We start from the raw sequence: 19,960 nt of genomic DNA on the forward strand, positions 1-19,960 counted from the left end.
GGCACTCACTCACCCATGCACTGAACAGTAGCTAATGGTAGAGATCATTTCTGCTGCCTTTGTGATTCCTCCAGGCCTAGAGGGGATGATATTGGGGCATTCATTAAAATGAGCCCCAACGGGGAGCAGGTTGGTGATCTTGGCTCTCAAGTACCTTCATTTGCCTTGACTTAGTCTCTATCAGGGACTGTTATGGTGACTTGAGATTTCTCTACTGGAGCCCCCCAAATGGCTAACAAAGGGAGGCAGAGATCCTCAAGGATAGGGCAGAGCAGAGACACTAAATGGGTCCTATGAAGCCCTCAGGTGGCTTTCCTGTGGGGATGTGAGGTCTCCTTAAAGGTCTAAGAGGTTTAAGGTCTAAGGGGGTCTCCATCAAGAACCATGTTGGGGAAGTGGCTGGTGTGACAGAGAAGAGGGGCTATGGCTCCCTTAAGGAACTTACTGAAAGGTATGGGATTTTCAAAGGAAAAAGTTGTGTCTTCCTGGAGGCCTGAATGGGAGACAAATTATCTCTATGCCAGAGCCACTGGGTGAGAGGACTCCACAGGAGAGGAATGGGTAAAGGTTTCTTCAGGTGAGCTTGGGGGGTCTCTGTGGGATGAAGATCTTTTCAGAGGGGTTGTAGGTGGTGGTTTCTATAGGAGAACAGTGGGAAGGGAGGTTTTTGGGGGCCTGCATCCGGAAAGTACCACACACCGAGCTCCGGGAGTCCACCCTGGCGGACGCGCGGTTCCCGCCACCGCAACCGCCCTCACGCGGCACTATCTCCCGCGAGCGGACTACACTTCCCGGCAGCCCCCACGGGCGGCGGCGGTGCGGGCGGGAGGGGGCGGCGGTGTGAGAGGCGGAGGGGGCGGCGCGCGCCGGGCACGCGCGCCGGCGACCATGGCGTTCGCCGGGCTGAAGCCAGTGCATTAACCCCGGGAGGCGGCGGCGGCGGCGGCGGCGGCGGGGGAGCGAGCCTCGAGCGGGCGGGCCCCAGCCTGAGGGAAGGGAGGAAGGGGCGGGGAGAGCGCCGGAGGGAGGCCGGTCGGCCGCGGGCGGGCGGGCAGCGCAGCGCCGAGCGGGGCCCGCGGGCCCATGAGGAGGCCCGGGGACCATGGGCTCCAGGATCAAGTGAGTGCGGCCGGGCCGGGCGGAGCCGGGCCGGGTGAGGGGCGGCGAGGCCGGGCAAGGGCTGCAGGCCTCGGGCCCCGCCGGGGACTTGTTGCCGGGGCCCAAGGGGCTCCTCGCGTGACGCCGGCACGCGGGGAGGGGGACGGTTGCCATGACGATCCGGGGAGGCGCGGGGGCGGGGTGCGCGCGGGGTGGAAGGGCGCTGGTGGTCAGTTGTCCCCTCCTCACCTGAGGGCGGGAACAGCTGAGATTACAAGGTGGCCCCCTTCCCGGGGTTACAGAGCCTCTGAAAACGGTCACACAACTGTTGGGGGGAGGGCGAGAAATCTCTAGAAGCACCTCCCCAAATAGGTGTTTGGGGCGCCCCTGAGAGTCGGGCAGGTCCTGGCTGCTTAAGGCCTGCAGGCCCCCATAAAAGTCGCGTGAGATTTTCCGAGGGAGGGGCCACTCAACGACTGAAGGTCTGGATGGCCCGGGGAGGAAGGCCCTTTTCTCTCTGCTCCTGTTTCCCCCTCCTATCTATGCAAGTCTCCCCATAGCGAGGGCCAAAGGCTGTGAGGGAAGATACCTCTGTGCTGTAACCGAGCACCTGATCTTGATAATCGTTGGAAAGGTTTTGTAATTCAATCTGGCAAATTCCCTCACCCATTCATTCATCTGGAGTCCCTGGTGAGGGGTTAGTTTTCCCGGGAAAATGTTGATACATCTGACTTGGGAACCCATTGAAACATTGTTGCCCTCTTTCTAGACCTAGAAGTTGACTTTGGAAAGTGCAACTTTTATGCAGTCCCATTTGGGTGTGTTGGTTTGAACTCTATCTCCCCTCCCAGCCAGGTCCTCTTTTGGCCTCTCCCTTCCTCAGTTCCAGAACGTGAGATGCCTTATCTCTAATCACTAACAAATGTTCACTTTTTCTCTATGAGTGATAGCATTGTTTAACGGCACTTAAAAACCCAGTTAGCAGCACAGGCTTTTCCTTAAAACAGCTTTCATGGGATACTTTAAACACGCTTACAAGAAAGTTTGAGACATGTGTTTACTTCAGCATTTTGAGAATTATGCTAGGGAAGTTTGAAAGGGGAAGGGCCTTATGGGTGAAATCTAATAATTATTCAAGCATTGCATCCCTTGTCCCGTCTGTCCATGCAGTATGTCCTTTGCCCAGCCTTGTAGTCCCCTGAGCGGCTTAGGCCTCCATTCACAAAATGTATTTTAACATAGAAAAGTTTGCTTATGATAATGAAAATGGAAGAGTTGGATGAGTACACTGTTAATTCTTGATTTTTGTGGAAATGAGGGGAAAAAGAAGCATGCTCCAAATAAGAGCTTAAGAAGCTTGGGAGGTAAAAAGATGTAGTGTGTGAAGCATTGGGATTAAAGAGGCACTCTAAGTTTAGCTCCTGCTTCCAAATAAGAGTTGTAAACTTGGGATTTCAATAGCACTTAGCAACACTTCACAAAAGCCACCATGGAGTTGCAGAGTATGCTTGTGAGGATGCTTACCTTTCTTGTTACAGAGAAGTTCAGAAACTTGCCAGATATGAGGCAAGTCAGTGTCAGAATCAGCATGAAAATCCAACAAGTGGAAGTTCAGATGACTAGGCATCAGGTCTCTGTCTTGCTCTTGAACGTTGCAGGTTGACAAATACATACCTTAAGAGTGTTTTGTGGAGCCCATCTATTTATCTGAGCGCTTGGGCGAGAGAACTTATACTCATGCATGAAATTCTGTTAAGCAAATTAGTATAAAGAATAGCCTTCTTGATCTTGAAACTAGACTGCTCGGTGATAAAAACCTAGACATGGGAATTATGTTAGCTTGTGGTGAGGCTGAAAGAGAGTATGAAGAGAGAAATTATGAGAAGTAGTTGTGATTTATGGTGACTGTTGACTATGTAGCTTCTGCCTGCAGGTAGAAATGAGGATGGACAGGTGGTGAGAAAGCCATCTTCTTAGGCGCTGCCTTAATTTTGGGGGGAAACAGGGCTTTGATTACTACTGACCGTCTGTTCCATCCTGATAGGAAAGAACAGACTGAGCTCAAGGTGTTCACCCGGCTGAGTGTAGTCTAAGTGTGCAGGCTCTATTGTGTGGACAGTCTTGGGGGTGGGGGAGGAGAACATAGGGTGCCCCTCTGAGCAGGAGAGCGCTCTGGCCGCCTGTGCTTTCTCTCCTCGTCTCTGATATTGTGTGGTCCAGTCAGGCTAACAATGTGGAATCAGATTTGGATTCCTATTCCGGTTCTTTTTTCTGCTGACTATGAAACTTTGTACAAAATACCTCTTTCTGCCTCAGTTGCTCTGAGGGTAAAATGGGGAAGACTATATGTTGCAGGGTCATTATGCGCAATAAACACAGTATCAACATGACTGCTGGGCCCATATTAAAAAGTCGGTAATTGTTAGTTTCTTTTATACCTTCTCTATCAAAAGACTAAGAAAACTGCTATATTTTATACCAGAAATGTCAGAGAACTGTGAGTTTCAGGTAATGGAGAAAAAGGTTTTGATGATCCAGGAATTAGACTGAACATGCAGAGCAGGACTCAACATTCTCTCATTAAAACATAAAAATTGATTAAAAACAATACTCTGTGTAATTGTGAAGCTGGTGTCTGTTATATAATCAGTAATAAAGCAGGTGAGTTGCTAGGCATAGGTGTTGAGGTTCAGTGCTTGTTCAGACTTTCCTTTTAAGCTAAGGCTGGTTTATCAAATCCTCACAACTGTCCAATGATGTAGCTACTGTTAGCTACATTTTTCAAATGAGAGAATGGGGGTTTATAGGCCTTAGATCAGATGTCATGCCGAGGAATCCTACCCTGATGACAGTGCCCTGCCCCCACCCCTCCTCAGCCTAGTCCAGGTGTCCTTCATCCATGCCCCCTTATCCCCAACCTAGGCCGGTGTCCTTCATCTGTGCCCCCTTATCCCCAACCTAGGCCAGTGTCCTTCATCTGTGCCCCCTCGTCCCCCACCTAGGCCAGGTGTCCTGCATCTGTGCCCCGTCGTCCCCTGCCTAGGCCAGTTGTCCTTCATCTTTGGACCCCCCCACCTAGGCCAGGTGTCCTTCATCTGTGGACCCCCCCCCCCAGCGTAAGCCAGGTGTCCTTCATATGTGCCCCCTCTCCCCCCACCTAGGCCAGGTGTCTTTTGTCTGTTTCTGTGGCTCCCTGTGTTTATCACTGTCATAGCACTAAATCCAGTTCCTTGTGTGTCTCCTATATTAAGCCCGACATAAACTTCTTGAGAGCAGGGACTGTCTTGTCTTTTGAGTTCCCTGTGTCAAACCCAGTACCTGACACATAATGTATAGGAAGAGTTTATGGAATGCTTTTAAGAAATATGTTAGGATCTGAATTAAGTTCCTAACTAAAGGCTCTGGGTTGAATGTACATAGAGCTAAAAAATAACAGTTTGCTATTTGAACTCTTGAGGAGGAAGAGTGTTTAAGTGTTAAGTTTTTTTTTTTTTTTTTTTTTGCGGTACGAGGGCCTCTCACTGCTGCGGCCTCTTCCGTCCCGGAGCACAGGCTCCGGACGCGCAAGCCCAGCGGCCGTGGCTCACGGGCCCAGCCCCTCCGCGGCATGTGGGATCTTCCCGGACCGGGGCACGAACCTGTTTCCCCTGCATCGGCAGGCGGACCCTCAACCACTGTGCCACCCGGGAAGCCCAAGTGTTGTTTTTAAGCCAAATTGCCCTGGTCTAGGCAGCAGTTACTTATTTTTTCTGAAGAGTGTTTAGTTCATGTTCATTTTAATAAAGGAAACTTGTCTTGCCTCAGACCAAACATCTACTTGACAAAGGAAAGAAAAGGTCACCAGTATGCAGGTAGCACTCTGGAAAGCTCCTAAACCTTAAACCTGAGCAGACATTTATCTAGAGAGATAAAAGGAGCAATGGTAACTGCCAGTCTTCAACAGGTATGTTTAAATCTTATTTAGTGTTTGAGTGATCCCAGTGGACTGGAATGTGGTTAATAAGAAGCAATTTAACTGATAATATAGACACACAGCAGGAAACTGTGGCAGTTTAATATTGCTTGTGGTGACATCCTAGAAATTGTTTCCAGGCACCAAGGGCAGGAAGTGGATTGTAAGTAATTGAAGGAAGTATTCTAAGTGAGTTTGAAGAAACCTGACATTTATGGACTTGGAGAGAAGCATACTCAAAGATATGAAGGCATATAGACAGGACAGGGCAGCTGATTTGGCTTTGTAGTGGTGTTTATTCTGCATTAGCCTGTATACCTGTCTTCAGTACTATGTTATGTGCCCGGTAGTATGCTAAGTACTAGGGACACAAAAATGAAAAGATTTTGCTTTAAGGCTCTTCAAAGTAGTAGTAGTGAGACAGGAGTGTAAAACAAAACCAACTCCCTCCAAGTCCCCTCCCCACCAGGAAACCTGAGTGACAATAAGATCATTGCTATAGTGGAGATGGAACCTGTGATGAATAGGTGAGTAAGTGAAGGAGAGACTGTCTCCTAAGGAGGGCTTCCAAAGAAAGAATGCTTCATAAAGATGATGTTTCATTTGAGACAGGAGAGATGAGTAAGGGTGTGAAAGGGGTAAGAATGGTGGCAGGAGTAGAAGCCATGGTGATGGCTGTGGTGATCATGGTGGTGATGGTGGTGGTGGCAGTAGTGGTAGTAATCTCAATAGAGGGTGCAGTATGTGTGAAGACAGGACACATTAGGGAAATAAAAATGTTAATTACCACCTAATAGACACTAAAATGCCAGAAATTGTTAGACATTGGGAGTTAATGGGAATAATATTTATTCCTACTTTCATGGAGTTTACAATCTGGTGGACCTGACAGATTGAAAAAAAATCAGTTCACGTAAAGCTATGTGGATGTGCTATAAACACAAGATGCTGAGAGAGGATGATGGGAGTGGCTGTCCTATTTTAGGTAAGAGTAGTGAGGGAGGGCTTACTGTGGAGATGACATTTGAGCTGAGATTTAAAGGATGAGAAGGCATTAGCCATGTAAAGAAACTCACAAGACTTCATTCCAGGCAGAGTGCAGCATATACAGAGGCCTCGAGGCAAGAAAACCCTAGATGGATTTCAGGAACTGATAGTGGGTTTGGGTAGTGACTGATGGCAGGGAGGCTGGGGTCAGGTCAGAGAGAGACTGGGGCCCTGAGCAGGGCCTTGTAGGCTGTGGTAATCTGCAAACAACTTTATTAAATAAACCGTACTATAAAACTTATTCTTTTACAGTATATAATTAAATGGTTTTCAGTATACTCCAAATACCACTATCCAAATCCAGAACATTTTTATCACTCCAGAAAGAAACCCCATACCCATTAGTGGTCGCTCCCTATTCCCCCCAAACCCTCTCAGCCCTAGGCAAGCACTAACCTACTTATTGTTGCTATAGATTTGTCAATTCTGGGCATTTCGTATAAATGGAATCATATAAAATATAATCCTTTGTCTTTCCCTAAACATAATGGTTCCCAAGTTTATTCATGATATAGCATATATGAGCATTTCATTACTTTTTATCATTGAATAATATTTAATTGTATGGTTAAACCACATTTTATTCATCCATTCATCAGTTGTTAGGTATTTGGGTTGTTTCCACTTTTTCACTGTTAGGAATAATGTTGATGTGAACATTTTGTTTGGACATATGTTTTCATTTCTCTTGGGTATATACCTAGGAGTGGAATTGCTAGATCATATGGTAACCTTTTTTAAGGAACTGTTAAACTGTTTTCCAAAGCAGTTGCACCACTTTGTGTAAAGTGATACCTCATTGTGGTTATGATTTGGCCCACATGAGTTGTGTAGAAAACGAAAGATCAGAGCAGACAGAGATAGGCTCTCAGAAGAGGGTGAAACTGGAACTGAAAGAAAAGTGAGATTTGGAGAAGGGAGGAGGGATTTCTGGAGGAAGAACAGCGGAAGTTTTATGACTTGGAAATGGGGATAAGCCCATCCTTGTTTTCTGATACAGAGAAGCAGCCTTGGCTTTTTAAGATTGCTCTGCTTCAGGCTTTTTTTGGATAGCCCATTAAAGGATTCCATTACCAAAATGCACCACAGGCTGGCTTCTTCTTGAGGCCTGTTGTGTAGCACAACTGACATATCTTCCTTCTGTGGGGTAAGACTAGGGAGTTGAAATGTGACTTCCTATCCAGGGCCCTCCCCTGCCTCTTTCCGCCACTGCGCTCCCCTCCCAGTCTCCATAGAAGACAGTACAAAGACTTGGGGCGGTGGAACAGAGTCTTGCTGGTGACTGAGCTCCCCATTATTGGTATGCAGAGGCAGTCCCTTGAATTTCATGACTTTTCTGGAAAATGTTTTGCTGCAACTCCATCATTCTAATCTGAGTCATTGCAGTCAACTTGGAGGGGTTTGCACAGCAGACAGGAAGGTTGAAACAGGGAAGATAAATACCTGGATGGACTACTGCTGTAGGAAAACATGTTTTTTTCAGGCTGTTAAATCTGTGTGTAAGTTTCTGGCTGGAATTCTTGTGAGTTGCAAAGGTTCAGCCTTTTACCTGGCCCTAGGGGGAACTAATCTCTGGATTTGAAACATCCTTTTTGCTTAAAAGGATTTTGTTCTAAAATGGAAAGATAAACAAGGAAGTAAACCAAAGGAAACAAAGCAAAGTTGATCTCCTCTGCTTTAATTGAAATCCATACCCATTCTTTCTAAGTATTTCTAAGTATGGACTTGAAAAGGAGCCAAATAAAGGAAGTAAAATATATGTTCAAAATATATGAGTTCTTATAGAAAAGGTAGGTTACATCCCAAAAGTTTATTTGTAATTTGGTTATGGCAGTTAGAATGTATTTTTGGGATTTCCTTGGCGGTCCAGTGTTTAAGACTCCACACTTCTAAGGCAGGGGGCACAGTTTCGATCCCTGGTTGGCGAACTAACACCCCACATGCGGCACGGTGCAGCCAAAACCAAACCAAAACAAACAAAAAAAGAATGTATTTTTCTCTTAGAGATACTGTTGTGTATGTCAGGCATAAGGACATTCCAGATGAAAGGAACTGTGTGTGCAAAAGAGATAGAGAGATTACAGGTATAGCTGAAATACAGAATATGTGGAAAAAGATTATAGGTGATGAAGTTGAAAAAGCAGGTTTGGGCTTCCCTGGTGGCGCACTGGTTGTGAGTCAGCCTGCCGATGCAGGGGACGTGGGTTCGTGCCCCGGTCTGGGAGGATCCCACATGCCGCGGAGCGGATAAGCCCGTGAGCCATGGCCGCTGAGCCTGTGCGTCTGGAGCCTGTGCCCCGCAACGGGAGAGGCCGCAATGGTGAGAGGCCCGCGTATATCAAAAAAAGAAAAAAAAAAAGAAAAAGCAGGTTTGTGCTACTGGGACCTCATGCCATTGAAGGATTGAGTTGGGAACGTAGTATGATCAGACTTGGGTTTTTAGGAAGATTACTCTGGCAGTAGTAGTTTAGAATAGTGATATCTCTGGGTTGTGCAGCATGATCCACGGGGGTGTGAAAAAAATAAATTAGGACCTATATTTGTTTCTGTATCAATCTTCAAAATTTGTTTTTGTGTTTTCTAATAATATACTATAGATGAGTGTACTAAGACATTCTTATAATTTATAAACAAAAATACATATCTCAGATGTATGCTCAGATTTTTTTACTGATAGGGAGGAATGCATGGAAAAAAATTGGAGACCACTGGTTTATGGAAGTGTTATAGTTTATATTGAAGAAGATCAAGGTCCAAAGTGAGGTTTTAGTTTTCAGAAGAAAAAGGACGACTTTGAGAGGGATTTTAGGGAGAATTGACAAGACCTGGTGACAAATTACATGTAAGAGGTGAGAGAAGAATCAAAGATAACTTGCCAAGTTTAGCAAAGTTTTATTATAAATGAGTGTTTGGAAGGTGAGGACTGGTTATATAATGTGTTTGCTTTTCTGAGGAAAAGTGAAAAGTTATAATTGGGAGAAGGCATTTTAGTCTGTGGTGAGAAAGGAAGAAATCTTTAAGGGCACACTAGTGAATGTGTGTGCTTGGTTAGATGAGTAAGATTTCAAGTGGGCTGGGCCGAGTTGCTGAGGGGAAATTTGTCCATGTTAGATTTAGGAAGAGAAAAAATAAACTTCTGAACTGACTTTAGCCACAGGAAAGGTTTCAGGGATGTTGCATTGATCTCACCTAGACTGTATGAATAAATAGGAGGAAGGAAACCAATCTAGAGAGAGATGCTGTTTGACTTAAAGCAAACAGTTCTCTCACTCCAGGGCGTGAGAGGAGCCAGGGGGATGTGGGCCTTGGAGACACTAGGATTTGAGTCCCTGCAAACCCCTACGATCCCCATCTGAGTTCTAAGTTTCTGAGCCTCAGCTTTTTTAATTTATAAAAGGAAGCTAATAAATTCACTTCTAGTGTTGTTGTGAGGATTAAAAGCAACCTTATGCCTAGCCCTCAGCAGAAAAATGACCGTTTAGTAAATGGCAGCTGTTATTAATATTGTTTGGAGTGGATGGGACACTCTTGTCTGAAGAACCTAGAGTTAAAAAAAAAAAAGTCAAAAGAAAGCAAGTGTTCCTTTTTATAGTTGTTATTTTTTTTTAAAAGACAAAGTATTTGCTTTTTCTCTGTGAGTATGTTAGGATGATGTGTTGTATATTCTAGTGAATTTATTTGAAGGTTTGTGATCCTGGTATGTGCAAAGCACTGTTTCTCTTACTGCTTGGGAGAAAAGAAGCCTAAAGACTACTAAGAGAGATAAGATGAGCATGTAAATAATTAAAATGATAATAGCATTTAAGAATATTTTATGCCTCCTCTTTCACCAACAACTAAAATTTTTATTCAGTTTTAGGAAAGATTTACCCCATTTATATTTATCTGTTTAGTTGGTATCAGTGTTCACTTCTTGTCTTTTTAATATAACTTCATTCCTTTTTTTCTGAGTGCTAAAATTATTTAAATTTTTTTATTTTGGAAAAATTTAAACATTATAATAGTAGAGAAAATAGTATGATGAGCCCCCAAATGCCCATCGCTCAGTTTCAGCACTTACTAATTTATGGCTTTCTTAGTTCCATTTATAGATAACTGACCATAACGCTCCTGGGCCTCCTAGTCCTAGATTATTTTGAAGTAAAGTATGTCTGGTTATCTCTTTTTGATCCATTAATTTATTAGGGGCTATAAAATGGTGATATTTTATTTTCATCATTTCTTCTTGATATTAGCTAGAATACTTCTATAAAGAAAAACTTCTGCATATCAACTATTTGGTTACCCTAAGGTGCAGTTCATATAGGAAAGGCAGAATAAATATTTGATTCAGTTTATTTGTTTTTCAGACTGAGTTAGTTTTCTAGCATTTTCCCAAGGTGACTGATTCTTTTCTTTCTATCACTTGAAACACATAGATTTAAACCTGTTTGCTATATTTCACTCTACTGTAGTTATTCTCATTGATGTTAATTTGCCCTATCTTTGTCTAGTGGACGCTTCTTTAAGTTAATTTCTAGAGTCCTTTTGACAGAATCTCAGTAGTTTTTAGTAGCTCCCTTGCCTTTTGGTATGATGAGATGTTGCAGACTCATCTTGCATGTTTCCTTCTCCAGACCTGTTTTCTGGTGTTCCTCTAAGGAGGCTTGCTTCCTTTTGGTGGGAAATGGTGTTAGAGATCAGAGTCTGGGTTTTAGAACTTTTTTTTTTTTTGCTACTAGGTTATTTCTAGTAGCAAATATTAATTATTATTTGCTACTAGAAATAACGTAGTAGCATTATTTCTAGGAAGAGTGTGTATGTGTGTATGTGTTTCTAAGGTAACTACATCACATGTTCACATTGGTATTTACAATTCAAGACCATAGCATTTTAATTTAACCTCTTTTTTTTTTTTTTTTTTTCCTTTTCTGTACGCGGGCCTCTCACTGTTGTGGCCTCTCCCATTGCAGAGCACAGGCTGTGGACATGCAGGCTCGGTGGCCATGGCTCACGGGCCCAGCCACTCTGCGGCATGTGGGATCTTCCCGGACTGGGGCATGAACCCGTGTCCCCTGCATCGGCAGGCGGACTCTCAACCACTGCGCCACCAGGGAAGCCCAAACCTCATTATTCTTACATCTGAATCTCTTATCACTCTTGTCGAAAGTCCTGATTTCCAATGACACCAACACAAGTACTCTTTTTGCTTTATCCCACAATATCCAAAAACTCAACAGCAATACCAACATTACCACCAACAATATGTACTGAAAGCAGGTTTTTGGGTTTGTTTGTTTTTTTTTTTCTATTTGGCGATTCTTTTTGTCCTTAGAGTATATCACATTAGGAATATATAGTAGTTACTGTTTTAAAACCACTAGAAATAGTTTCTCTGTGGTTGTGTCACCAACTCAATTCATAGTGTTTTCTTTTTCTCTTTCAATCTTTTGGGATTGCTTTTTAAAAATAATTTTGTTTTATAATTATATAAAAAACTTCTATGGTTTCAAAGCCAAATCTACAAAAATGGTATATTCAGAAAAGTCTAACTTCTGTCCTTCCCACACCACCCTGTTCCTTTCCTCCTCTGTAGGTAGCTAGTTTAAAAAATTATTTTTCATTTTTAATTTCATTAGAAAAAAGGTAAACAGGTAAGTATATTCACACTTCCCCTCACCAACCCTTCAGAGAAATGATAGCATTCTGTGTGCACTTTTCTCTCCTTTACTTTTCTCATTTTATACCCTCTAAAGAGATCACTTGTGGTAGTACATATAGGTCATCCTTATTCTCTGTAGTGATAGTATAGTACTCCATTGGATGGATGGTCCATGGGTTATTCAACCAGTCTCATGCTGATGGTCATTTAGGTTACTTCCAGTGTTATATGATGCTATAATGAATAGTCTTGTGTATGTGCCTTTTTTGTATTATACCCTTATACCATTGGGATAGATTTTTAGAAGTGGGATTGCTGGGTCATAGAGTAAATTTATATGTAATTTATTTCACTTAGTAAAATTGTAAAAGAGTAAAGTAAAATTTTACTTTAGTGAAAAGTGTCAAATTCTCCTCCACACAGGTTGAGCCAGTTCATATTCCCATATATGATAGTGCCTTGTTGCCTTACAGCTTCACCAACAGAATATGTTTGTCAAACGTTAAAAATAATTTTAGTCAAAGCTATAAATGCACGTGTTAACAAATCAAGTAGTTGTAGGAGCTCATGATGAAGAGCAGTAATTCTCTACCCTACCCCACACTCCTTCAGGAACAGCCTCTACTAACTGATTTTATTTTCATTTCTTCTGGTGGTTAACCCATAACCCTTAGATACATCTCTGTCTCTTAATTTAGTATTTGTTGATACCCTGAAACGAAAGATGATGAGTACCTTTATAATACTTCGCTCTTTTCTCTTCCACTGTTTTTTTTGAATTTTATTTATTTTTTTATACAGCAGGTTCTTATTAGTTATCCATTTTATACACATTAGTGTATACATGTCAATCCCAATCTCCCAATTCATCACACCACCACCACCACCACCACCACCCCTCCACTTTCCCCCCTTGGTGTCCATATGCTTGTTCTCTACATCTGTATCTCTATTTCTGCCCTGCAAACTGGTTCATCTGTACCATTTTTCTAGGTTCCACATACATGCGCTAATATACGATATTTGTTTTTCTCTTTCTGACTTACTTCACTATATGACGGTCCCTAGATCCATCCACTTCTCTACAAATGACCCAACTTCGTTCCTTTTTATGGCTGAGTAATATTCCATCGTATATATGTACCACATCTTCTTTATCCATTCATCTGTAGATGGGCATTTAGGTTGCTTCCATGACCTGACTATTGTAAATAGTGCTGCAATGAACATTGGGGTGCATGTATCTTTTTGAATTATGGTTTCCTCTGGATATATGCCCAGTAGTGGAATTGCCGGGTCATATGGTAATTCTGATTTTTGTTTTTGTAAGGAACCTCCATACTGTTCTCCATAGTGGCTGTATCAATTTACATTCCCAGCAACAGTGCAAGAGGGTTCCCTTTTCTGCACACCCTCTCCAGCATTTGTTGTTTGTAGATTTTCTGATGATGCCTATTCTAACTGGTGTGAAGTGATAATGCACTGTAGTTTTGATTTGCATTTCTCTAATAATTAGTAATGTTGAGCAGCTTTTCATGTGCTTCTTGGCCATCTGTATGTCTTCTTTGGAGAAATGTCTGTTTAGGTCTTCTGCCCATTTTTTGATTTTTTTTTTTTTTAAAGTATTGAGCTGCATGAGCTGTTTATATATTTTGGAGATTAATCCTTTGTTGATTCGGTTGCAAATATTTTCTCCCATTCTGAGGGTGTCTTTTCGTCTTGTTTATGGTTTCCTTTGCTGTGCAAAAGCTTTGAAGTTTCATTAGGTCCCATTTTATTTGTGTCTTTACTTCCATTACTCTAAGAGGGGATCAAAAAAGATCTTGCTGTGATTTATGTCAAAGAGTGTTCTTCCTATGTTTTCCTCTAAGAGTTTTATAGTGTCCGGTCTTACATTTAGGTCTCTAATCCATTTGGAGTTTATTTTTGTGCATGGTGTTAGGGAGTGTTCTAATTGCATTCTTTTACATGTAGCTGTCCAGTTTTCCCAGCACCACTTACTGAAAAGGCTGTCTTTCCTACATTGTATATCCTTGCCTCCTTTGTCATAGATTAGTTGACCATAGGTGCGTTGGTTTATCTCTGGGCTTTCTATCCTGTTGCATTGATCTATATTTCTGTGCCAGTAGCATATTGTCTTGATTTCTGTAGCTTTGTAGTTTAGTCTGAGGTCAGGGAGTCTGATTCCTCCAGCTGTTTTTTTCCCCTCAAGACTGCTTTGGCTATTTGGGGTCTTTTGTGTCTCCATACAAATTTTAAGATTTTTTGTTCTAGGTCCATAAAAAATGCCACTGGTAATTTGATAGAGATTGCATTGAATCTGTAGATTGCTTTGGGTAGTATAGTCATTTTCACAATATTGATTCTTCCAATCCAAGAACATGGTATATCTCTCCATCTGTTGGTATCATCTTTAATTTCTTTCATCAGTGTCTTATAGTTTTCTGCATACAGGTCTTTTGTCTCCTTAGGTAGGTTTATTCCTAGGTATTTTATTCTTTTTGTTGCAGTGGCAAATGGGAGTGTTTCCTTAAATTCTCTTTCAGATTTTTCATCATTAGTGTATAGGAATGCAAGAGATTTCTGTGCATTAATTTTGTATCCTGCAACTTTACCAAATTCATTGATGAGCTCTAGTATTCTGGTGGCATCTTTAGGATTCTCTATGTATAGTATTATGTCATCTGCAAACAGTGACAGTTTTACTTCTTCTTTTCCAATTTGTATTCCTTTTATTTGTTTTTCTTCTATGATTGCCATGGCTAGGACTTCCAAAACTATGTTGAATAATAGTGGTGAGAGTGGACATCCTTGTCATGTTCCTGATCTTAGAGGAAATGCTTTCAGTTTTTCCCCATTGAGAATGATGTTTGCTGTGGGTTTGTCATATATGGCCTTTATTATGTTGAGGTAGCTTCCCTCTCTGCCCACTTTTCTGCAGAGTTTTTATCATAAATGGGTGTTGAATTTTGTCAAAAGCTTTTTCTGCATCTATTGAGGTGGTCATATGGTTTTTAGTCTTCAATTTGTTAATATGGTGTATCACATTGATTGATTTATGTATATTGAAGAATCCTTGCCTCTCTGGGATAAATCCCACTTGATCATGGTGTTTGATCCTTTGAATGTATTGTTGGATTCTGTTTGCTAGTATTTAGTTGAGGATTTTTGCATCTATATTCATCAGTGATGTTGGTCTGTAATTTTCTTTTTTTGTAGTATCTTTGTCTGGTTTTGGTGTCAGGGTGATGGTGGCCTCATAGAATGAGTTTGGGAGTGTTCCTTCCTCTGCAATTTTTTGGAAGAGCTTGAGAAGGATGGGTGTTAGCTCTTCTCTAAATGTTTGATAGAGTTCACCTGTGAAGCCATCTCGTCCTGGACTTTTGTTTTTTGTAAGATTTTCAATCACACTTTCAATTTCATTACTTGTAATTGGTGTGTTCATATTTTTTATTTCTTCCTGGTTCAGTCTTGGAAGGTTATTATACCTTTCTAAGAATTTGTCCATTTCTTCCAGGTTGTCCATTTTATTGGCATAGAGTTGCTTTTAGTAGTCTCTTAGGATGCTTTGTATTTCTGCGGTGTCTGTTGTAACTTCTCCGTTTTCATTTCTAATTTTATTGATTTGAGTCTTCTCCCTCTTTTTCTTGATGAGTCTGGCTAATGGTTTATCAATTTTATTTACCTTCTCAAAGAACCAGCTTTTAGTTGTATTGATTTTTGCTATTGTTTTCTTTGTTTCTATTTCATTTATTTCTGCTCTGATCTTTATGATTTCTTTCCTTCTGTTAACTTTGGGTTTTGTTTGTTCTTTCTCTAGTTCCTTTAGGTGTAAGTTTAGATTGTTTATTTGAGATTTTTCTTGTTTCTTGAGGTAGGCTTGTATAGCTATAAACTTCCCTCTTAGAACTGCTTTTGCTTCTCCCCTTAGGTTTTGGATTGTTATGTTTTCATTGTCATTTGTCTTTAGGTATTTTTTGATTTCTTCTTTGATTTCTTCAGTGATCTCTTGGTTATTTAGTAGCGTATTGTTTAGCCTCTATGTGTTTGTGTTTTTTACGTTTTTTTCCCTGTAATTCATTTCTAATATAATAGCGTTGTGGTCAGAAAAGATGCTTGATATGATTTCAGTTTTCTTAAATTTACTGTGGCTTGATTTGTGACCGAAGATGTGATCTATCGTGGAGAATGTTTTGTGTGCACTTGAGAAGAAAGTGTAATTTGCTGTTTTTGGATAGAATGTCCTATACGTAACAATTAAATCTATCTGGTCTATTGTGTCATTTAAAGCTTCTGTTTCCTTATTTATTTTCTGTTTGGATGATCTGTCCATTGGTGTAAGTGAGGTGTTCGAGTCCCCCACTATTATGGTGTTACTGTCCCTTTTATAGCTGTTAGCAGTTGCCTTATATATTGAGGTGCTCCTATGTTGGCTGCATATATATTTATAATTGTTATATCTTCTTCTTGGATTGATCCCTTGATCATTATGTAGTGTCCTTCCTTGTCTCTTGTAACATTCTTTATTTTAAAGTCTGTTTTGTCTGATATGAGTATTGCTATTCCAGCTTTCTTTTGATTTCCATTTGCATGGAATATCTTTTTCCTTCCCCTCACTTTCAGTCTGTATGTGTCCCTTGGTCTGAAGTGAGTCTCTTGCAGACAGCATATAGATGGGTCTTGTTTTTGTATCCATTCAGCAAGCCTGTGTCTTTTGGTTGGAGCATTTAATCCATTCACGTTTAAGGTAATTATCGATATGTATGTTCCTATGACCATTTTCTTAATTGTTTTATGCTTGTTTTTTTAGGTCCTTTTCTTCTCTTGTGTTTCCCACTTAGAGAAATTCCTTTAGCATTTGTTGTAGAGCTGGTTTGGTGGTGCTGAATTCTCTTAGCTTTTTCTTGTCTGTAAAGCTTTTGATTTTTCCGTCGAATCTGAATAAGATCCTTGCTGGGTAGAGTAATCCTGGTTGTATGTTCTTCCCTTTCATCACTTTAAGTATATCATGCCACTCCCTTCTGGCTTGTAGACGTTCTGCTGAGAAATCAGCTGTTAACCTTATGGGAGTTCCCTTGTACGTTATTTGTCGTTTTTCCCTTGCTGCTTTCAATAATTTTTCTTTGTCTTTTATTTTTGCCAATTTGATTATTATGTGTCTCGGCGTGTTTCTCCTTGGGTTTATCCTGTATGGGACTCTCTGTGCTTCCTGTACTTGGGTGGCTATTTCCCATGTTAGGTAAGTTTTTGACTATAATCTCTTCAAATATTTTCTCTGGTCCTTTCTCTCTCTCTTCTCCTTCTGGGACCCCTATAACGTGAACATTGTTGCATTTAATGTTGTCCCAGAGGTCTCCTAGGCTGTCTTCACTTCTTTTCATTTTTTTTCTTTATTCTGTTCCACAGCAGTGAATTCCACCATTCTGTCTTCCAGGTCACTTATCCATTCTTCTGACTTAGTTATTCTGCTATTGATTCCTTGTAGTGTGTTTTTCATTTCAGTTATTGTATTATTGTATTGTTCATCTCTGTTTGTTTGTTCTTTAATTCTTCTAGGTCTTTGTTCAGCAGTTCTTGCACCTTCTCGATCTTTGGCTCCATTCTTTTTCCAAGGTCCTGGATCATCTTCGCTATCATTATTCTGAATTCTGTTTCTGGAAGGTTGCCTATCTCCATTTAGTTATTTTTCTGGTGTTTTATCTTGTTCCTTCATCTGGTACATAGCCCTCTGCCTTTTCATCTTGTCTACCTTTCTGTGAATGTGGTTTTTGTTCCACAGACTGCAGTATTGTAGTTCTTCTTGCTTCTGCTGTCTGCCCTCTCCACTGTTTTATATATTTATATTATTTCTAATTTTTATGATGGTTACATTTTAGAGATTATTTATTTATTAAAAAAATGTTTTTTAAAATTTATTTATTTTTTTGCGGTACACGGGCCTCTCACTGTTGTGGCCTCTCCCGTTGTGGAGCACAGGCTCTGGACTTGTAGGCTCAGTGGCTATGGCTCACGGGCCCAGCCGCTCTGTTCCGTGTGGGATCTTCCCAGACTGGTGCACGAACCTGTGTCCCCTGCATTGGCAGGCGGACTCTCAACCACTGCGCCACCAGGGAAGCCCTTAACTTTATTTAAAAAAAAATTTATTTTATTTATTTATTTTTGGCTGCATTGGGTCTTTGTTGCTGCGTGTGGGCTTTCTCTAGTTGTGGAGAGCCGGGGCTACTCTTCGTTGCAGTGCGCGGGCTTCTCATTGCCGTGACTTCTCTTGTTGCAGAGCACGGGCTCTAGAGTACAGGCTCAGTAGTTGTGGCGCGTGGGCTTAGTTGCTCCGTAGAATGTGGGACTTCCTGGAGTAGGCCTCAAACCCTTGTCCCCTGCCTTGGCAGGCCGATTCTTGACTACTGCGCCACCAGGGAAGCCCCTCATTAACTTTCAGTAGTGTCTTTGATGCCCCACTTTCTAAGGAAAGGATAGCTTTTCTACTTTCTCTAAGCTTATACTTTTACTTTTTTTTTTTGGTGATACGTGGGCCTCTCACTGCTGTGGCCTCTCCTGCTGCGGAGCACTGTCTCCGGATGCACAGGCTCAGTGGCCATGGGTCACGGGCCCAGCCGCTCCGCATCATGTGGGATCCTCCCGGACCGGGGCACGAGCCCACGTCCCCTGCATTGGCAGGCGGACTCTCAACCACTGCGCCTCCAGGGAAGCCTCTATACTTTTACTTTTATGTGGTCATTTTCATTCTGATCCATGACCACAACCAAATTTTCGTTTATTTATCCTTAGGTTAACTCTGAAAATTGTGTTATTATGAATATTTAAATATTGTTTAACATAGGTCATGTAGGGTGCTAGAATAACATTTTCTTCCTTTTTGGTGCATTGTCATGATCCCATTTGAAGGATCATGTTCTTTTTTTTTTTTTTTTTTTTTTTTTGCAGTATGCGGGCCTCTCACTGTTGTGGCCTCTCCCGTTGCGGAGCACAGGCTCCGGACACACAGGGTCAGCAGCCATGGCTCACGGCTCACGGGCCCAGCCGCTCTGTGGCATGTGGGATCTTCCCAGACCAGGGCACGAACCCATGTCCCCTGCATCGGCAGGCGGGCTCTCAACCACTGCGCCACCAGGGAAGCCCGGAGCATGTTCTTAACATCAGGGGCATATAACTTTTTATAATGCATTCAGAATTTTAAATTATGCTAAATTTCTTTTGTCCTGTATCTGGATATGTATATATTTTTTACACTTATATGCACAAAATAGCCCCGGACAACAGCCTTGTGTAAAGAGCAGCCCAGGACACCACATGAGTACTTCCATCCGCATGTTGGCCAACTGGAACTTCTACTTTGCAGCCTTTGTGGGGCTGGGACACCTTTGGGAGCCTGAGCTCTGGCTTCGACTTTGTCCTTGGTGGAAGCCTTAGATCAGCAGAGGAGTGTCATTAGAAGCATGTCTCCCAAGCTTTCAGGACCTTGAGCTTGACAGAGGCCTTGATGGTCTTAGTTTTATTGGTGCACATCTTCTTTAGACTATTCTTGTGTTTTTTGAAAAAGTTCAAGATCCTTAGGAACTTAAGTTCCTCCTCCTTAAAAGATGTCTTTATGATTAGGGTTTATTGATGCCATTTTGGAACTAGTTATATGTGGTGTGGTTCTTAGACTGTGCACTGCTGTTTGTAGCACAGAAAGTGCTTGAGACTGGAAAACAGTCATATCTAAATTTGGATTTTTAAAAATCGAATTCTCTCCCTCCTCCCTCCCCTAGTTTTTAAATCCCTTTTTTCTCCCTTGCATTATTTGCTTCACCATATCCTTAATTTTTTCCAAACTTGCAATCATACTTGCAGTTTTATCGGGACTTTTTTTCCTTTTCGTTTTTCCTGATGATTTCTTCCTAACTTCCTGTTCTGATCTGTATAAAGTCAGCTATATTCTTATAATTCTGGAATGTCCCTTCACCACTCTCCCATTTCATTATTTCCTGGCCCCCGTGTAATTTTAATTTGTTTGCTGGAGGACAGATTTAAGTTCTTGTAGGAGATGGTCACATCAGTGGACTTGCCTAAAGGGTGCATTTGAGTTCTTGCAAGTCTTTTCATGTCTGAAAAATGGCTCCTTTCTCACACTTGATCAGTAGTTTATATGGTCATCGAGTTCTAGGTTGGAAAAATTTCCTGTAGAGCTTTGAAGGTATTTTGCCACTGTCCTTTAGCTGGCT

General features: G+C 41.8%; 1 protein-coding gene across 9 annotated transcripts in view; it reads left to right on the forward strand.

Moving 5' to 3' along the window:
• The first annotated feature begins 1,029 nt into the window (after positions 1-1,029).
• DENND1A (DENN domain containing 1A) overlaps positions 1,030-19,960 on the forward strand; it is a 543,770-nt gene continuing 524,839 nt past the window's right edge. For all 9 annotated transcript variants that reach the window (XM_059073023.2, XM_067040763.1, XM_059073026.2 and 6 more), the window contains exon 1: positions 1,030-1,119. In XM_059073023.2, the coding sequence (XP_058929006.1) occupies positions 1,103-1,119 (17 nt within the window). In that variant the 5' untranslated portion in view covers positions 1,030-1,102. The remainder of the gene's footprint in view (positions 1,120-19,960) is intronic.

This window comes from Kogia breviceps, chromosome 8 (assembly GCF_026419965.1).
Source record: "Kogia breviceps isolate mKogBre1 chromosome 8, mKogBre1 haplotype 1, whole genome shotgun sequence".
NCBI classification, from domain to species: Eukaryota; Metazoa; Chordata; class Mammalia; order Artiodactyla; family Physeteridae; genus Kogia; species Kogia breviceps.